The 21,209-nt window shown below is 35.1% G+C and overlaps 2 protein-coding genes across 2 annotated transcripts; one reads left to right on the forward strand and one right to left on the reverse strand.

Moving 5' to 3' along the window:
• The first annotated feature begins 1,623 nt into the window (after positions 1-1,623).
• LOC101259775 (transcription factor MYB3R-1-like) lies at positions 1,624-10,915 on the forward strand. The gene is made up of 12 exons (XM_004245217.5): positions 1,624-1,851; positions 2,495-2,682; positions 2,992-3,046; positions 4,283-4,340; positions 5,666-5,760; positions 5,852-5,955; positions 6,456-6,584; positions 6,720-8,532; positions 9,149-9,489; positions 9,599-9,713; positions 9,834-10,037; positions 10,572-10,915. The coding sequence occupies exons 2-12, from the start codon at positions 2,609-2,611 to the stop codon at positions 10,698-10,700; spliced, it is 3,117 nt and encodes a 1,038-aa protein (XP_004245265.1). The 5' UTR covers positions 1,624-1,851; positions 2,495-2,608; the 3' UTR covers positions 10,701-10,915.
• A 1,387-nt stretch (positions 10,916-12,302) lies between these two features.
• Positions 12,303-20,430, reverse strand: LOC101260072 (aspartate aminotransferase, cytoplasmic). The gene is made up of 12 exons (XM_004245218.5): positions 20,164-20,430; positions 19,637-19,708; positions 17,874-17,935; positions 17,711-17,794; positions 16,988-17,087; positions 16,757-16,877; positions 14,805-14,968; positions 14,543-14,680; positions 13,980-14,101; positions 13,745-13,839; positions 12,928-13,048; positions 12,303-12,587 (listed from the first exon to the last, which is right to left on the reverse strand). The coding sequence occupies exons 1-12, from the start codon at positions 20,356-20,358 to the stop codon at positions 12,503-12,505; spliced, it is 1,359 nt and encodes a 452-aa protein (XP_004245266.1). The 5' UTR covers positions 20,359-20,430; the 3' UTR covers positions 12,303-12,502.
• Between the last annotated feature and the right edge of the window lie 779 nt (positions 20,431-21,209).

The raw sequence follows: 21,209 nt of genomic DNA on the forward strand, positions 1-21,209 counted from the left end.
ATTTTGTTGGGAACTCTCTTTTAGTATTAAAAACAAACTAAATAATTTTTCATTTTGAGTTTCAGATAATTTTATTTATTCTGTTTCGATCTAAATATTTTCTAATTTTATTTTTGAACTATAAATAATTTCGTTTTGTTTTTAACAAGAATTCATTGAAAATGAACAAATACATTTTAATATCTCAATGACTAAAGTGTTAAAAATTTGATTGTTAATTTAGCGACGTTATTAGAAATTTTTAATCATCAAATGCTGCTGAAAAAAGTTGTTACAATTTACTGATAAATAAAATGCAAAATATAAATTTTTAAATTTCACTCAATTCACTTATTTCAAAATACATATAATAAAAAAATTACATTACAATCTGACTACAAGTGTCCCAATTAAATCGTTATAACTTATAAACTATTCTATTCAAATTGGTTGAAAAAGAGCCTCAGTCAATATTTTAAAATTTTATAGTAATTAGAAAGACAAAATTAGACATTTCTTAATATGATTTTGAGAAAAAAAAATACTAATATGCCAAACAACAACTTTAAAATTTTAGCACAATTTAACATATTGATGATGATTATCTTTTAATTTATTATGCCAGTGGTTAGCTCTCAGTCATCATTCTTTAGTACTTAAGTCGAATCACTGAAAAAATAATTTTATGATTCGGAGAAAATAAATCTCTATTCTAATTAGTTTAGTGTTATGAAAAAAGTAAGTGAAAAGTAATTTTATTTTTTAATATAATTTTTAAAGTGTAAAATTAATAGACATAAAATTTGGTATCGTTATGATTAGACCTTTTCATTTGCGTCAATATTCATTTTATAATGTGAATTTGATATGACATAAAAAAAATTGACCTTTATTAATAATCGTAATCATATTATACTCTCTATTTTTTAATAATAAAGGACATATCAAAATGAAGAGTAATTAGAAGAAATGACCTTAAAACTGTGTGGTAACCCTTGATTAAACAATTTGAGATTATAAGTGAATTAAACCGTTTTATTTATTGAAAGAACTTATGATATGCTATCTTTTCTGGAATCTGACTCTTCAATAGAAAAAAGAAGAAGATGATTGTGTGTACATCAACCGAGAAATAATAAGCTTAACATAACTTTCTTTTATCTTTTTAACATTTTGAATATTTTTGTTGAGTTGATTGACATCATTCATTCCTTTCTACCTTTTCATTATTCGTCTCTATGCAAACAAAAATCTACCAACCCACCCAATTAATAAAATGAAATACCCTTCACTCCAACCCCTTTGTATGAAGCTTCTTTCTTCGTACAAATAATGCTCGTGGTGAAAGAGACCTTTGCTCACATCTCTTTTCACCACAAACATTTTATTTTAAGTTTTTAAATTAAAATTTAGCAAATAATAATAAAAATAAAAATAAAAAAAGGTATATTAAAGTGCATTTCTTTGGCTAAAGCATATGTAGCAGGTGCAAACTTGCCCGTTAGTATTGAAAATATTTGAAAATTTACCAAATATAAAATCAATCCAACGGCTGAGATTATTCCCCACACACATCATCCACCGTTGACTCAGTCTCACTATATTTTTGAAACCTTAATAGGGTTTTCGAATTACTTGTCCGCCCTCTTTAACATTTGAATTCCTAAAAGACCGTTTTTTTCCTCATTATTTTCTTCCAACAAAGACACACACTCTCTCTTTCTCTCTCTAGAATTTCTCTCACTAAATTTCATCACTTCATTTCTAGATCTTCAAATTTGTTTTTTCCTAATCGTGTTTGGGATCGATCTGCAAATGTGTTTTGTTCACATTATTCCATTGGTTTGGTTGAATATTTTGAAGTTGTGTTCGGTAAGTGCTGATTTTCGTATGATGGGTGAATTGTATTTAAATTTTTATTTTGGTTTTTGGGTTTGATTGAATTGAATTTGTGTTTTTTATGGCTGGATTTGTTAATTTATGATTTCTTGGTACTTGGGTAGTTGTAAAGTTTGAATTTTTTTTTTTGTTGTTGTATCTTGAACCCTAATTTGATCAGATTGTTTTGTTTGCTCATTTTATTAGTTTCTTTTTGTTTATCTTGCTTTGGGATTTCTGTTTATTTTGCTGATTTTGGTTGTGTGTATTTTACCTAAATTTGTTTGTTTAATTCTTATTGAACCCTCAATCCAGTGATTGGTGGTATCAATGAAAACCTATGTTTGGTAGGACGAGTCAAATCTGTGATTTTGTTAATTTTAGTTGTGTATATTTCCCTGAATTTGGTCGGACTCTTCAAAAATGCTTATGGGCGTCTGTTGGATCCTTCAAGAGTAGTGCATTTTGGAGGACTCGACATGGATGGGGGAACATTTTTGGAGAGTCTTGAGCTACATAGATGAAAACTGACTGTATTTATTAAGGGTTCTTATTTCTTTAATATATCTCATGCTTTTTAGCACCATTACGTTGTAATTTGCTCTGACCTTATCCTCTCATTTTGTCGTAAGATCAGGTAGGAGAGCCCACATCTTAGGGTGGCATATAATGAATTTGGGAAGACATTCTGGAGAAAATTATCGACCTTTGGGTGTTGGGTTATGCAGATTTATCTTTGTGTCAAACAACCATGGAAAGTGATAGAATCAGCACTCCGTCAGATGGCACTAGCAATAGTTACCAAAGAGTTCGACCTTTGCATGGGTAATTTTCAAAGCACTGGACTATTGCTTCTTTTGTGTCATTTTTAAAGTGCCATTATGCGATTATGTGCATCTTTGTGTATTGAATTTTTTTCATGTTGTGTTACAGAAACTCTTCAGTCTTTTAGTGGACAGGACATTGAAAGGCTATTAAGCTGAAATTTGAGTTCAGATATAGTCTTTTAGTGGACAGAACATTAAAAGGCTACTTAGATGAATTTTAGTTCGAATGTAGTCTACTCTGGTAAATCTCACTCAAATAGTCAGTGGAATGTTGAACTACTCACTCATCTGGTGCTAATGTTAACAGGAGAACTAGCGGTCCAACAAGACGTTCCACAAAGGGGCAGTGGACTCCTGAAGAAGTAAGTTGGCACTTCCTCGGCCGAGAACAAGTAGAAATTTTATGCATTCAAGTTGCTATTTTCTTAAACATATTTTCGTTTCCTTTTTACTTGTACGCAAACTTTTCTTTTTCTCTGTTGGGAGAGGGTGGTAATCCATTTCTAGAATGGGAAATTTTTCTCAGGTTGGAATGGTGGTACCTAATTAAAATTTCTTGTCCCTGTCTATGAGGTGTAGGTCCAAGTACAAGTAGATAAGGGAGTGTAGCATCAAATTATGATGAATCATCATAAAGCAAAATATATTAGAGGATTCATATCTCTGCTTTCAACATGTTTGGCATTGTGGTATAGTTGATTTGTCCATGCATTTAATAAAAGAGTATCCTACTCTGAGAGGCACTGGTGATGACTACTAGCTGCTACATATTTTGAAACTTTAAATAGGTTTAGGGTCTTCGTTTCATATTCACAAAAATATCTGAATTTGTATTGTTTCCTCAAAAAGTCAGCGCGGGAATATCCTTTGTTAATAAGTAACAAAAATTAATCAATGTAGATAAGAAAATACCGATATGTATAGCGTGTGATAAAAAAAGATAGTTATCCTATAGTCTGTATAGTTACTGTATTATGTAGGAGCTCAAAATAGAGTATCAACATTGTGTCTTTCAGTTTGTCCAAAGAACAGTTTGTCCAAAGAAGTAGTAAGTATAAACATACAAACTTGTGTTTATGTGTTGCAGCTAATGAGCTCTCAAAACAGGGCTCATTCTTTTACTTGTATCACATAGGAAGCAGACAGGCATAGTGATATATTTGGGGATAAGTGTTTTTCTCCACTTTCCTACCCATCAACTGCTTATAGCTCCTTTACTTGTATAAATTTAGCACAAGAATATCTGGTTCCCCCCTTTTCTCCAAGAGGTATATAGCAAACTTCTCTAGATCTATACATATCAATGATACCCAATTTGAATCTGGTGATCTGCGTAATGGTCAAGGATTTAATTTGATGGATATGTCACTATGTAGGAAGAACATCAGAAGTGGTCTATGTGCAAGATGGCTATTGATTGGGCGTCTATTTAAAGTTTTATTTGCATCAGTTGTTGACTTTGATGTCCTTCTGCAATCCCTATGTTTTGATTCTCATTTTATACAATTTTACATGTGGCGGAGTTTCATCAAATTCAGTACAGATTTCAGCTTTTTTGTTTTATATTGCTAACCACATAAGTCCTTTTTTCCTTTCAGGATGATACTCTATGCAAAGCTGTCCAACGTTTTAAGGGGAAAAACTGGAAAAAGATAGGTAAACACACTGCCTCATCCTGTTATTTATTAACCTAATGTGCTTGACATTCGCGGAGCATACTGCAGATCTTTCACCTTTTACACAAGATGCTGTTGGCAATGTTATCTCACCACTTTAACAGGAGTACAGGACTATCTCCGCAGTTAGATTGACAAAATATGTTATTTCTAAGTAGATCACACTTGAGGAGACATTAAAGCTAATCTGATGTTATACAATAACTCGATTTTTTTTTTAGATGAAGTGATCAACTGGTCATTTTATGAACACATAAAGTAAAAGTTATTTGTCAGTTCCTTGAACAGAACTGTTTCTCTAATCATCTTACACAAACTCTTTTGGTGACGTGTGCATTGGTGCTTCTATTTGTCTTAACCTACTATAATGTGCTAAGTCATAGTTTCAGGACAAAAGACCTCATCTACTTTTATGCTTAGAGTCAACATATACTTTGAACGAAAAAGTCAATCTTAGTTCAAGAAACAAAGATCCAGGTGTTGAACGTGTAGGACACATTTACTGGTTGTTGAAGATGGAATGAGAAAAATAATGCAAAAGTCTGAAAACTTGGCCCAAAAGCATGTTCTTATCTCAAATTTGGTCAAGCCCGCAGAAATCAACATTTACTTTGGGTTGGAAGTTAATCAAAGCTCTAGAATAAGACCTAGAGGTCCTCCTAGGGAGATAGTTCTGTTTTAGGAACAAGGATATGGTGTGTTTATACTTATCGAGTCTTTGAGATTCACCGCAGAAATGTACTCGAAGAAGCTTTTAAAGAGAATAAGGATTTCATATTGCAACGGGTGAAACTTCTCTTTTAATGAAAATTCTCAGTGTTTTCCATTTGACAGTAAGTACCCACTTTTTTGCGCATCTTAATAGCAGCACTAAGTCAGAAAGACATTTGTTCTGGATGAGCTAAACCTTGTCTGTTTGGAGCAACTCTAGCTTGGGATTCACCGGCTATTGTCTTCTGCGTCAACTGTTCATTGCTCACTTGTTAGTCATATATTTTCTGACACCACCATAAATCGTTTGCATTGGGTTAGAGATGTTCTAGTTAAATGAATTTTCCTTCCCAGTGTGTTTAATCTTTCTCCACTATCATTTTCCTTTAGAAATATTTACTGGATTTTTTTTTGAGGCATCCGTCTTTCCCTGTTATGAAATATATATGCTGCCTTCGAATTGTTTTACCTACAACTGCATTTGAAGTTATATGACACATGCAGCCATTATAGCAGAAATTATTTATATAATATCAGCTTATTGCTACTTCTGCATTTGGGAATTTACTGATTTGAGAAGTTTACTCTGTGCAGCGGAATGTTTTAAGGACCGGACTGATGTACAATGCTTGCACAGGTGGCAGAAGGTTCTTAATCCTGAACTTGTCAAAGGTCCATGGTCTAAAGAGGTAAATACATATGCTTTAATAATACATGGTTATGTGGAACACGCAGCATCCATGTATATTGCTACTAACTATTTTACTTCTTGACTTCCAGGAGGATGAAGTCATAGGTGAATTAGTTAAGAAATATGGCCCCAAAAAGTGGTCCACCATTGCTCAACATTTGCCAGGACGTATTGGAAAACAATGTAGGGAAAGGTAAGCAAGTTGATTCTTTTGTTTTCCTAAATGGTATACATGTAATGTATCGCTTTCTTTTGTTTTTCTTTCTTTTCGTTTTACTTAAATATGGTTTCAGTTTCTCTAGATTTCTTTTGTGAATAAAGTTCCGAGAGCTTGTGAGGTTTCAGCTTTCTATTTTTTCTCATTCAGTATACATGAGAACTCTAAACTCCAGAAGAGCATTAATTTTCTTTTATACCTACTTAATTGCTGTTTTCCATCTAAACCCTTTTCACTAAGTGCTAGACGCTGTTCATCAACTAATGTTTGGACAAATCCCACTAAAATTTAAGAAATGTATGTCAATGGAATCCTTGCCAGTGGAAGAATATAGAAGTTTTGTGGTGCCATCTGTGTTAAATTTTCTTTTATTTGCCATAATTGAAATCAAGTGACAATTTCTCCAAGAATAAAACTCATATTTTCTCTTTTATTTGTGAAAATATTACTATAATTTTTAAGGGTGATCTTTTCAGGTGGCACAATCATCTAAATCCTGGAATAAACAAGGAAGCTTGGACTCAAGAGGAGGAGATGACTCTCGTTCATGCCCATCAAATTTATGGGAACAAGTGGGCGGAGTTGACGAAATTTTTACCCGGAAGGTACTTTGAAGCTGTCAGCCACTCTCTTTTATAGATCAAGAGTTCTTTTTGGTTTATTTTTCTCTTTGAGTTGTTACACTGAGAATTCCTTCACTATTTTATATGACATGTAAAGATTTTTCTATGATTTTTCAGGACAGATAATGCCATTAAAAATCACTGGAATAGTTCTGTCAAAAAGAAATTGGACACGTTTTTGACATCAGCACCACTTGCTCAGTTCCCTGCTCTGCCTATTGTCAACCATCAGAACCAATCAATCCGTTCTTCGATAAAGTTGCAACAGAGCAGTGAAGATGATAGTGTTCGTAAAGAAGGAACAGAAATGGAGGAAGTTTCAGAATGCAGTCAAGGTTCAAATCTTGCTGGTTGTTCCCAATCTACAAGTGATATGGGCAACACATTTGCACATACACGAGAGGAGGGTAAATTGCTGGAGGATTCAAATTACAGGAAGGACCCAAGCGCCAGTTCAGCACCGTGTTCTGAATACTATACCCCAGCCTTTGAAGATATTACTTTTTCAGTGGAAGAAGTGCCCAGTGAACTTGCCGAATCCAAGCTCCTGGAGCATAACTTTTCACATGACTGGGCAACATCAATGGGAAAAGATTGGCAGTTTAATCCAGATGACATACCAAATGTCTCTCCTCTGGAGTTGATGCAGGATTCTTCAGGTCTCTTCATGCAGTGTCTAACTGGTACTGAGAATCATGACATGGTATCCTTTCCACAGCAGAATGGAATGAAGTTCGAAACGACTAATGATGGGAGCATGGTTGTGGGATTACACCAGCCGAATGAAATGTTTACTTCTGTGGAGGGTTTCAGAATGGTATACCCTGAGGCAGAAATTCCTCAATGCTTCCCTTCGGAAACTGCTATGAATGGTGTAGATGAAACTGCGGGTTCTTTGATTTATCAGATCTCTGAGGGTGGAAATATGTCAATAGAAAATTGTAATCCTCTCTGTTCAGATGTTATGGGAACTTCATCCTGCCAACCATGTTCTGTTCCTTCACAGTTTTCTTCAGAGCAAAGCTCATTCATGTTTGGTATTGCCTCAAATCAGTTTCATAATCCTCCGCATCCAGCTCATGAGTCCCAGACAAGTAAATGTGATAGTTTTCCATATCCCATTGAATCTGACAGTCCTTGTGACAACATAATGGATGATCCTCTCCTGAAAGACCAACTGGATCAAACAAAAGATTCTGTACAGCTAGTTTCTGTGAATGATTTTGGCTCAACTTCTTCAAATACTATTCAAACATGTCCGATGGTAAATGGAAATTCAGCTGTAAAAGAAGAGAAGAAGGATGGTGGAGCCTTGTGCTATGAGCCGCCTCGTTTTCCGAGCTTGGATGTTCCATTTTTCAGTTGTGATCTTATACAATCTGGTACAGATACACAGCAAGAGTTTAGTCCTCTTGGCATACGTCAGTTGATGATGACTTCTGTGAACTGTCTTACTCCATTTAGGTTGTGGGATTCACCAAAAAGAGATGGTAGTCCAGATGCCGTCTTGAGAAGTGCTGCCAAAACTTTCACAAGTACACCTTCTATATTAAAGAAGCGACACCGTGATTTGGTGTCACCTTTATCAGAAAAGCGATGTGGAAAGAAGCTTGAAAGTGATCTCCGTCGAGAATCATTTTCTAATCTGGCTAAGGATTTTTCTCGTCTAGATGTTATGTTTGACGACTCTGCAAATGAAAAAGCAATGTCTTCCCTAACTAAGGATCAAACTGTGGAACTTCAAGCTTCAGATGAAGATAAAGAAAACATAAATCCAACTGAAGATGGACGAAAGGAAGAGGACAAGGGATGCAATGGACATTCGATCTGTGGAACTTCTGGGAGACAGTTAGATGGAGGTGAAGTCCACTATAAAGATCAAGGAACAAGGGAGGGCAAAAGAATTGGAGCCAATGCTGCAATTGGAAAGGTGAATCAAGTCATTTTGTTTCCTTTTGGCACTACTTTGTGTTTTCTGAGAGTGGTGGTGGTATCAATATTAGCATTACCATTTAATACTCCCTCCGTCTTATTTTATGGGAGGTAGTTTCACTCGGCACGGTGTTTAAGAAAGAAAGGAAGACTTTTAAAACTTGTGGTCTAAAATGAATGATATAAATTTGTGTGGCTATAAATTATTTCATTAAGGTCTTTATCAAATTTTTTTTTATTAAAATAGACATTTTAAAGTTAAATTGTTACTTAAATATGTGGACTAAAATTCAATGAAAATTTTCTCAATCAAAAAACTGGAGCTGGATGTTACGAAATTCCTTCCTTTCCATTCAAGATCTTCACTATCTGTATTTCCTTTGTTCCCTTTTTTTCTAATGTGATGGTGCTCTACACTCTTCTACTCTTGTTGCATGATACTGTAACATCTTTTAAAGTCAATCTAAATTTGATGTTGACGTTTAAAATTCTTGCACAGTTTTAATGTGGTTATGGCAACTGCCTGTGTTGATTTACGTATTGTAAGACCCATTCAACTTATTCGACAGAGAATCCTTTAATTGGAAATAACTTTTATGCTCTGCTTGTTTCAGATAAAACAGCCTTCTGGAGTTCTAGTTGAACTTAATGCAAGTGATCTGTTCTTTTCTCCTGATCGTTTTGGAGCCAACGCTGACAGAGCTACAAATCTAAGCAATAAAGCTTTAGGAAATCAGTATGCTAGACGGATCGAAGCTGCATCAAACCAAGGTTCTGTTTCATCTTCATTTGAGACTTCATGTTTCTCTGTTATTTGCTCTCCTCGTATACGTGGAAAGAAGGATGGAAGTAGTTTTGTTATCACTACATCGATGCAATCTGCTCCCACATCAACTGCCTTGGAGAACTCAGCTGAGACTTCAGGAAATGGAGTTGGAGCTGAGACTGTAAGCATGTAAGATAGTTGCTGTTCTTTTTATATTCTTTTATTATTTTTCCAATACCCTTTGCACAGCATTTCTGTCCTGCAAAATTAACGGTGCATTGACCCTGTTTCTCCACAGATCTGGAGAAACACCTTATAAAAGGAGTATTGAATCTCCTTCAGCTTGGAAATCTCCATGGATCTTCACCCCTTTCCTGTCAAGCCCGAGACTTGATAATGAACTTACTTTTGAGGTAAATAGGATTTTGGAGATTACATTACGCATTCTACGATGAGACTCTAATATCATTATGTTTGCTCTTTTATTCTGTTCAAATTCCGGGCTCTTATTTATGTACTTCGAAACTTCGTAGGATCTTGCACTGTTTATGAGCCCAGGTGACAGAAGCTATGATGCTATTGGATTGATGAAGCAATTGAGTGAGCAGACTGCTGGAGCATTTGCAGATGCCCAGGAGGTCTTGGGAGGTGATACTCCAGAGACAATCTTACGGGGGAGGAACTCCAAAAACCAGAAAGCAGATGAAAATCATTCTCTTTTGTCAGCAAATGCTATGGTATGTCCAATCCCAATGTCAAGATGATTGCAAAACAATCTTGTCCCCAGTTATGATATCTTTTAATATCCTATGCTAATTTATGTATGTGTTTTCACATGTCATCACTATGCAGTTTCATTTATGTGTTTTCACTTTTAAGATATACTAACTATGCAGTTCTTCAGAAATTTAAGCACCTTTGCCTCCCAATCTTTTTATATTCCTTTTGGAAATGAACTTGAGAGGAAAATACTGTTGTTCTTCCTTTTTAAGTTTGTTCTGAAAAGAATGACACCTATCCTGTAATCTTCTTAACTTTAAACTTCCCCATTTTTTATTCTGAATGACATTCATATCCATAAGAATGTCTTTTTATTATTATGACCACAAGTCCTTGGGAAATGTTAGGCATGTGCCAAAAGTCTAGTGTTTTCTTTCTCAAATTCTGTTTCCAGTCACAACATCAACATGAAAAATTAGGAATCTGCTCATCGGTTAATTTACTAGTCATGAGAGTTAATTGTAACTTTCCTATCATCTGTTTATTTGCAGAGTGAGAGGCGTACACTCGACTTCAGTGAATGTGGATCACCTGGAAAGGGAAAAGAAACTGAAAAATGTTGCTCAAGCAACAACAGCTTTTCTAGTCCTTCTTCCTACCTCTTGAAAGGCTGCAGGTAGCAGCAGCAAATCCTTTCAGGATGGGTGGAAATTCTTGCTGTAACATATATAAGATTTGATATACCTGTGTGTATTTATTTATTTATTATTTTTGCCTTATACAAATACTTGCCCAATTGTTTGTCAAAAGATAATGGATTAGATATTATCATTTCATTAAACATTATTATTCTGCTTAATCCCATTTGCTAAATAAGAAGTCTATTTTTGTACAACAGCCCCTCTTGAAGCTTTTATTTTGCAGGAAGCAATGAAATTAGACTGAAATTGCTTGTACTAACATGTTCCATTTTTAGTACAAGTTTTAAAATATATATGGTTTTGTTACATACCAATTATCATTGGTTGACCTTCCTTGAACTCGTCATGGAGTTTTAAACTGAGTTACTTAGGTCCTGAGTTTGTGTGTTTCCATTGAGAAATGTGGTGTGGGTTTATCTATGCGCTCCACTTTGTATTAAGCAACCTTTTGCACTGAAATTTTTCATTTTGCACATAATGTCTAATTATTCTTGATAAATACTCTGTGAATCAAGGGACAGATGATTAGAAGAAGCACAAATTTGTATGGCATAAATTAGTAAAACTACTCTTGTGATTTATAAGGAAAGGAGAAAGTAGATGATTAATATGAGATGGGAAAAGAAGAAGTCAAATGCCCTTCTGGTTTGGGCTTGGTACCTTCGGAGGGACGAGCTTGACGCACCGGGCTTACCTAATAAAAATAAATTTCTAAGGGGTTAAGTTGATATGAAATGGATAGAGTAATTAGAGAAAATCTCTGATTTTGTACAAAAAGGCAGATTGTGATCTTTTTCACTGATTTTTGCTACTGCAAGTATCGCTAAGGTATAGAGAGCTTAACAAAGCTAAAAGAAAGAAACAATCTTTTTTTTTTATGTATCCACTGCTTTAGTTTCTTATGTTTTCCTCTGTTGCTTTTATCTTACTACTTTAATTTTTTAAACTAGTCTTCATAACTTGTTAACAAGCTACCTATTTTTAGTAATTATGTAATTAAAACTATGATTTTGTAGGGAGATACCTGGCTAAATTAATTTTAAAAAATGATGTTGTTACTGCGAGTACTATAACTTAACTAACTCAACAAAGTATAAAAAATGATTACATTTCACTTCATTTGCCGTATCAATTCTTTTGGTTCTTTTGTTTTTCCTTGTGTTATTTCCCAACAATTCTTCACTTTTTTAAAAAATCAACAATTGATACTAAAGTAAGGCTTTAGATCTTTGGAGACAATAGAATAGACGTAAGAGTCATGACTATACTGAGTCGGTTGATAAGGAATATGAGATACATAAAGCTACTATTCCATGAATTGACATATTCCATCGGATTACTTATCAGCGTTACTGTATAAATATTCAATGTTCCACCTTCACTTCATTGCACGAAGTCGAAAAATGTAATAAAAACCCCAACTGAGATGGCACTCAACAATCAACTAATTTCCCAAAGAACCAACACCATAACCAGAATTTTTAATCAAAGATACCAATGTTGTAGCACGCTAATAAGATGATGAAGAAATGAGGTTTTTAATAAGATATGCTAGTAACGATTGAAGGTATGCTGAAGAGGTAACGAAAATTGGTTTTGCTACATTAAGCAAAATATATTTATTCTACATTACAGATACAGGTTTATTATAGCCTCCAACTTAGGAGAGGAAACTAGTTATTACAAGGAGGGGGAATTGCAATCGAGTTTTAACTTGAGCGGGAAATACTCGGCCAACTTAAAGAGAACATGATGTAAAACAGTAGTAGCCAGTAGTGAACTCAACGAGCCCGAGTCACAGCAGCATGGATGGCATCTGTCAGGTGTGGAACTGTCCTGGAGCTTAGACCTGCCATGCTAATGCGTCTACAAAAATAAACATGTGTTCCATGTCAAGGGTGTATCTGATAGTCAAGCTTCATAGAGGTTATCACAATTATATACCGACTAGTACGAATCATGCTGTAGAAGTGTTCATCAATACGATCATATTTTTCTTACTGTTCCTGAAAGCTAAGGTAGAAAGTAACTACAAAAAGAACCAAGTGATGACTTTTAGGATTTTAACATGTTCTCTCGTACCCTCCCTTCCCATTTTCTGTTTTACCTGCCCCTTCTAATAAAGTCACATATCAGTTGATGGAGAGACATAATATTGTGTAATATGACACGAATAGAACTTTGTGACGTAGAAAAAACATATTACCCATCTGATGTCATGTAGATGTGGTATTCTTTGGTCATGAAGGCGACTTGTTCTTTGTTAAGTCCTGTGAAAGTGAACATTCCAATCTGCTTGATAATGTGACTCCAGTCACCAGGGGTACCTGCCAAGCAAAGAAACGTGAATAGGAATAGATAATCTTGTTCATGCAATGTTTGACATTTAAATGGATTAAAGAGTGCTTGACCGGAAGTAAGGAATTGACCAAGTATAAAGACATCATGATTCTAACATCTGATGTGCCTACAGAGTTAAGAATGATCTTTTAAATATAATGCGGATGGAGTTCAAATCAGAAACAGATCTATCAGAAGACGACTTGATCAATAGTTTCACGTCACCAAAGGCACCACATAAAGATGCGCTTGGGGATGGTTTTCTAAGGGTAGAAAATCTATTCAGCTGTCATCATGAGGTGTTAGTTCCATTAGAATGAGCAATATTTGATGCAAGGAGAATTACAGAAGGACTTGATGAGAGCAATAAGGGAGATCGAGATGTATTATGTTATGAAGAAATGATTAAAATTGTCTACTTCCAGGTTTTGTTTTGCTTTACTTTTTTCTGGTTAACTTTCATTCAGGAGAATCAGCTTAGTAAAAGTTGGTCTTTTTCATCAACTATGTAGGGCAAATGAGCTGGACATATTGCAGCAGATTCTATAGGCAGCTGTGTACAACATTCATATGTAATTTTCATATATAAGGACACCTAACATGAATGATCAAATGAATAAAAAGAGCAGAGACCGATGCAATACATATGGAAAACATGAATACGTGACTGCTACCAATGTTACCTTTAGCACGTAAAGCATCAAATAATTGCTGGCGCATTCTGATGATTCGATCAGCCATCGCTTTCAACTCAAGAGTCCATTCATGGTACAAGTTTCTGCATGAAAGTAGTGATTTATTTTGCAGAACAATGACTAAACCTAATTTCTGAACATAAACTGAATTATTATATCATACAGAAACTAGGAAATGCCTTTTAGTGTCCGTGAAGCAATGTCCTGATGGCTGATATATTACCTGTCTTTGAGGATTGTAGCAACTATAGACGCACCGTGAATTGGTGGATTGGAATACATTGGCCTAATCACCAACTTCAACTGGCTCTCAACTCTGCTAGTTACATCAGCATTTCTGCACACCTGCAGATTTGAGAAAATTTAAAAAGATGACACTGTCAGCAGAGTCTGTGATAAACTGCAATACATGATATTATGCGGACTGCCTCCCATAACAAGTTCTCCATTCATTCTTTCGAAGATGGAACCGCTACGCTACAAACTTTTGATATCTCTTACTGACGGCAAAAATTTTTAGGTCATGTTCTAAGCTGTCAAGTTTATATATTTTGAAGTAAGCTATGAGGGTTAAGCAGTTCAGTAGTTCATAACTTCGACTCTAATGTACCTCCAGTGTTCAGCACCAGAAAAAGGCCAATTTAGAAAACAATAAGAAGAAGTATGAAGAAGTATCATTAGAATCAAACATTATTCAAGAAAAAAGAAGACACCACAACAAAAGAACAAATGAACATTTCATATGTTTCTGAATGGGCAGGGCACACGTTATCATTTTAGACGTACTATGCTTAAAGCTCCGACACGTTCACCATAAAGCCCCATATTCTTTGCATAACTTTGAGCAACAAGTACTTCACCTCCATCTGCCACAAACATGCGAACAGACTGTGCATCTGTATCTAGGCTTCCACTGGCAAAGCCCTATAGTATAAAAGTTCAAATATCAAGATTAATCAACATATATCAAAAAAAAATGTCTCATCTGAAAATGCTCCCATAAAAAAGCCAAAAAGCTCTAGCTTTGGTTTGTTGGTGATTTTTCTACCTGATATGCACTATCAAAGAAGGGTAGCAATCCTTTTGATCTCATCAATCTCCTAATTTGCTCCCATTGATCTTTGGTTGGATCCACACCAGTGGGGTTATGTGCACAAGCGTGAAGTAACACTATCGCTCCTGATGGAGCGGATCCAAGGTCTTCCAACAAACCTATCATGTATGAAAGGAAAATTTCATATATAAGTCAACATCACGCTGACACAAGCATACAATATTAAAAGTTACTCCCTCAGGTTTGAACATACGGATTATAAAACATTTAAGTTAAGATGCGTCTTATATTCCATTATCATCAAGTAATACATTTATTTTCCTCCACTCTCTTATTTTCTCACATAGCATTAGAGCGTCTATGATCATCTAGATAACCCTAAATAGCTTTTTCTCTTTCCAGTGCCCATTCCGTTGGCACCACTTCTCTTTACTGTGACTACAGTCGCAACATCTAGCCTCTTTCCTTTGACTATTTCAATAACCTGTGCCTCTTTACTACGCCGCACCACACTTCGTTTGTTCTGGTAACACAGGCTCTTTTAGATAGTTTAATTCCCTCCACCCTCTGGCCTTTCAGTAGCACCGCCTCCTTTGACCAGCATTATTCCTATTCTTCCTCCTATGTTCTGACCATTGCGGCGGCAATTTTTTTTACAACATTTCAGCAACTACATTTTTTGACAAGATCCAATGATTTGTTGATCTAATTGGGTACTTTTCTATGTTTTCAGGAAAAAGTCAAATTGTTTAGATGTGTGTTGCATTCCATTATTACCAAGTTACAGATTTATCTCCATTCCCTGATTTTCTCATGGGAAATATAGTTATGAGGAAAAACCACAGAGGATGATGTCTTTACAACCTTGTCAAATTACTAGAGCCGGTTTAAATTTGTGTCTTTACTATTTACACAACCAAATAAGTGATTCAGCCACAACTTGATACAGATTTGTGACAATTTGCAAGACTGAAAAGAATATCCTTCTTTCAAGAAGAGAGTAATAACAAACTGAACAGCCAATTTTCGCATATAGCCACTTAAAATAACTCAATTATGCTCCATAACTATAGTTTGCTAATTACAATTCTTAGCTACACGTTAGAGGGAGGAAAGAGGCAAGAGAGATAGGGAGAGGGACGAGAGAGGTGAGCGAGAGAGGGCAGAGCGTAGAGAGGTGAATTATATATGTATATCTGTTAGATAATTGTATATATTTAACTAGTATGTATATGTATCAATGATTGTATTTGTATACTACATACGATTTGTATTTGTATACAATAGAATGGAGTTCAAACATTTGTATTTATATATCAGTCTCTCTCTCGCTTTATACAAACATTTGTGTTTGTATAAAGCAAGAGAGAGCCAAGCAGAAGAGAACTGGGCAAGGAGAGATTTGTATTTGTATAATTGGAAGTGTATAAGGCGGATACATGTGCATTCGTATTTGCATATCCAATCTTTCTCTCACTTTATACAAACATCAGCACAAATTATACATTTGTATTTGTACAATTTGTATTTTTATAAAGTGAGAGAGAGACTGGGCAGGGAGAGAGAGTTGACTGAAAAAGAGGAGAAAGGCGAACGAGATTCCAGAGAGAGTGGAGAGACGCAACAGAGAGAGAGGAAGAGAGGAGAGTGGAGAGAGGCAACAGAGAGAGAGGAAGAGAGGAGAGTGGAGAGAGGCAACAGAGAGAGAGGAAGAGAGGAGAGTGGAGAGAGGCAAGAGAGAGAGGAAGAGAGGAGAGAGGAGAGAGGAGAGAGAGGGGAATGTAATTATAGCTAGAAGTAATTTGAATTGTGATTAATGAGAACTGTAGCTATATTAGCTAATTAACTAGTATACGTTCGCTTAACCGCGTAACTTTCCCTAAATATATATATGTACTGGAACGATATCATGTTACATCACTTTCTTGTAGGAAGAAGTTTCGTACCTTGAAAATGGAGTCCACGGGTTGCTGGATCATAGTAGCGGTAACTCTTAACTGACAACCCAGCTAAAGCGAAAATTTTTGTGTGGTTTCCCCATGTTGGTTGGGGAATATAAATAGTACGCTGCAGAGAGAAATACATCAAGGTCAATTCAACTTCAAAGATTGTGTACCCATTCAAGCAAAGAACTGAAGGAAACAAAAATGAAAGATGAGAAATCAAAGCAGTTTTACTTGATGATAGTGTTGAGCCAAAAATTCACCCCCAACTCTCAATGAGCCTGTGCCAGACAAGCACTGGACAGTTGTTACTCTGTTCTCTTGAATAGCAGGGCTGTTACAAGCAAAGAAAGAAAGATCATAAAATAAAGGTCACTAGTATTAGATGTATTTAAAATCGAAGCATATTAACAACTCTCTTTTAACCTTGATTTATATGAAAGCAAGTCTAAAGTTTCAGCCATCCTTAACTTGAGAACATATGAAAGAGCATGATAGAAATAAGATAAACATGTCTGACAGCTCTAGACATTGATCTTACGCTTCACCACATGCATCGAAATTTTCCTATTTAGATGCTAGTGCTCTAACCAAATTTCGAAACCACATTTGCAAATAATTGTGCCTAAATTAGATTACAGAATGAAAACACACAGAAAAGTTGAGGGTACATCTGATAGCACCAACAACATAGAAGCTAAACATATAGAAGTGAATGGCAGTTCCAAGAACAACCTACTCATGGAATGACATGGACGGGATCAGAAGTTGACTGAAAAATGCAATGTGGGCAGTAGATGTTAATAGAAGCTTCACAAAGATTTACCAAGCAATCAACCAAACACTTGGTAATGAAGCCTTTATATTTCAAGGTACTATCTTATGCAACTACATACATTATTTATCTGCCTGCGTATCTCATCTGCAATACTAAACAGAGAATGGTAACTCTTTTACCTGTCAGCACCAAGTATCAGCTTAGCACTCAATTTATTGAAGTCTGCCAACCCAGTGATCGGAAGGTACTCTTTAATGCGAGACCTGAAGAAACCTTGAAGGTTAATCACATAGGTTTAAGAAAATATATGGGTTCATAATTCTTGAAACGGAAAGCAAGTACCTATCATTTACTAGTAGCTGTTCTGCTTGTCTAACAACATTCAAAACAAGAGGTTTTCCTTCCTGATACCGCCGCACAAAGGGGAAAAGGAACACATTAGTATTTTTAGATGATATAATGGAATATAGCATCACAAGCTAACGATCCCCGGAATCAATAGCCAGCCAGGAAAACTCAAGAGCTTCTTCTGAAATCTGAGGAAGGAGGAGTACTGAGAATCCTCAAGTCCTTTGTCAATAAACTTCCTTCCCAATTATTCCTCCAACGAAAAGATATTAAGAAACTTAAATCCAACTAGGAACTTTAACATCTCAATTTACTCGGGCAGGCAAAAAAAAAGAACTAGTTTTAGTCTGTGAGTGTAAAATCAATATGTCAACTTGATAGATCCATTGTTTTGAGTACACTTGGAGAAAGGTTGGAGCAATTCAAACCCCCAGAAATAAACACCTCCATGACAAATTGTTGATGGACTCTAGTTTCTTAACAATAATATTATGCAATATACAAATTGGTTTTGACAGAGTCTGATCCAACTAGCCTACAGAACAAACGCAATATATAGAAACTGTTTAGTCTGCTTTGACAAGTTGAAATCACAAAGTGACAAACTTAGTAGATATATAGAAACTGTTTAGTCTGCTTTGATTTTTGTTTTACCCCTCAGAAAAAAATCAGAACCATATACTGTGTTTGGCAATGATATAACATGGAAATGGAAGCAATTTGAATTTTATCACTGACTATGACAATCTAAAGGTCGTTTTTGTGAAAAATATAGATGATTTTCTGGAGATACAAATAATCCTAGATATTTAGTCGAACTTCCTTAAGTTTTATAGCGATATCTTTAGTATTTGTTGTATCTAAGAAAAGTTTAGATGATCTAAAGAATTAGATATTTGTACTTCAGAAAAATCTAGATAGTCTAGAGTATTAGATAATTGAGGGAGATATTTGAAGAAGAAGTTAGAATAGTCTAGATTCTTCCCATGTAAAATCATCCCTACACAACTATAAATAGGGGTGGTAGTAGGCATTTGAATATAACCTAAGACCAACCCAAATCAAATAGTCTTCTTCTATAACAAAGTTACTTTATCGAAAATTCTTTCTCCTTTCTAGCTTCCTCTTATTTAGTTGAATCTTCACATCTTAGTTAACGAGTTTCCCTATTATACTTTTCTTATGCTAGTCTCATAGTTTTCCATATTAACCACTTCCTCCATTTCAATTTCCTTGGCCTACTTTGACTCGGATGGAGTTGAAAAAAAATAATGAAGACTTTTGAATCTCTAAATAAAAGATTTGTTAAATGAACCAACGTGTCTTTAATCTTGTGGTCTGAACTATGTCCATGTGAAAAGTTGAAATTAAAGAGTTGCTAAAAAGAGAAAGACTCGTTATTACAGAGAGAGTGCTAGTAAATATCACAGAACATCCAAGTAGGCTAAATTAAATTATCAGTTACGGGTTTATGCAACCCATAATCTTAAAAAAATCATTTCTTAGCAAAGCATCCATCAAACACTTCAGAGTTGGATGAACTATTTACAACCAAATTAACACAGCAATCACCACGACAATCACAACTTAAGAAACTGAAAAAGGAAAATCTGTTGTCAATACTCATTAGTAATTTCTCGTGTTTTTGGATTTCAATCATGGAAATATCAAAATCACGATTGCTTATCTACCAAAAACAGAGTACTGCATTTATGACAAGAATGTTAAATTAAAAAATTAAGCAAATGAATGATCACCTCTGTCCTATACGCACCAACTCCCAAGTTCAACTTCATGGGGCTGGTATCTTTGTTGTATGCAACAGTAACCTAATAACCAAAACATAACAACCAAAATATGTCACCAAGCTTCAATCAATCTATATTTGAGATCTCAAAAAAGGCAAAATCACAAGAAACTAAACTAAAAGTAGACCTCAACAATTAAACACACTTTCGGAAGATATTAATAACCGGTTTTCTATTCGGCCGCGTAAAACAGAATCAGAGAACTTGATCCATGAATTTCATCTCTTCCTCAATAAGATTTTTTTGAAAAAAAAAACACAGAGAAAATTCAATCATTTCCATTTCAATTTCCATCAATCGGACAAAACTCAAGTGATCGAACTCACAGAACTATATCATCCATTTTTGTATATTGAATTCTTTTAATAATAAAAATGGATGTCCTCACGATTAAAAAAAGCTAAAATTCCTGAAAATTCAGCTCATAATAAGAAAAGTAAACACGAAGACTTAGAGAGAGAGAGAGAGAGTGTTACGCCGAGAATAGGATCTTCGGGAGCGCGAACGATATGAGAGAAAACAGACTGTTTTCCATCATTTCCTGAGGTAGGAGCACCGACAATGGAGTGGTTGCTATGACCTTCAACGGCAACGGACGACGGTTCAAGGTGCCTCGCCAGAACACTCAACCTCCGATCGGCGGAGGGTGACGGTGATTGTTGTGTGTGCATTTTAGTAGTACGGAACTTTTGCTTGCTACAGTACGCCTTCCTTTTTAAAGTTTGTTTACTCTGGACAATGATCTGTAAAATCCTTTATATATAGTAGTAGAACGGGAAGGAGGAAAAGAGCTAGGGTGACGGGGTGGGTGATGGGATCGGTGTTATCTGATGACATGGCAGTTGTAGGGCCCACAATACTAACTGTCTATTTATTGGCGTTATTAGATGGCGATACGCATTCTAGATGAAGGACGGACTTTTTTTTAATATCTATGTGGCACGTTCTTCAAGAAATGAAGATTTTGTTGATTACGTAACCTTTTATTTTTTGGCTTTCAAGCAAGGTGTTTGAACTTTGATTTATAGTATTGAAAAATTATTTAAGGGTCAAGACTGAATGTTATGAGAGTTGTTATTTTATTAACTTACTAAAGCCTAGATATATATAAAATATCTTTATCCGACAAGATATTTGACTGATACAAAATTTTTAAATTAAAAAATATTATTTATTGTGTAAAAAGAATAGACTTAGCTTAAAAAACCTTTTATTGGATCACCGAATGCTTGCTAAAAAAAGAAAAGGAAATTAAAGAGAGGTATGTACAATGGTATTCCTTCAACACCTTTGTTGGGATGGTTGTACCATTGTGTTAGTATTGTATTATTAATTTAAATACGAGATATGTTTTAATTGTAACTTAAAATATATTGAATGTAACAATGAAAAACCTAATCGCATTGTTATCTTAATATTTTTATACCCGAAACAATATATATAACAACCCTCCAAACAAAATGTGATAAAAGAAAAGGCTATGGAAGATAGGAATGTACACAATAAGCAATATATTACTCAT

This window comes from Solanum lycopersicum, chromosome 8, assembly GCF_036512215.1.
Source record: "Solanum lycopersicum chromosome 8, SLM_r2.1".
NCBI classification, from domain to species: Eukaryota; Viridiplantae; Streptophyta; class Magnoliopsida; order Solanales; family Solanaceae; genus Solanum; species Solanum lycopersicum.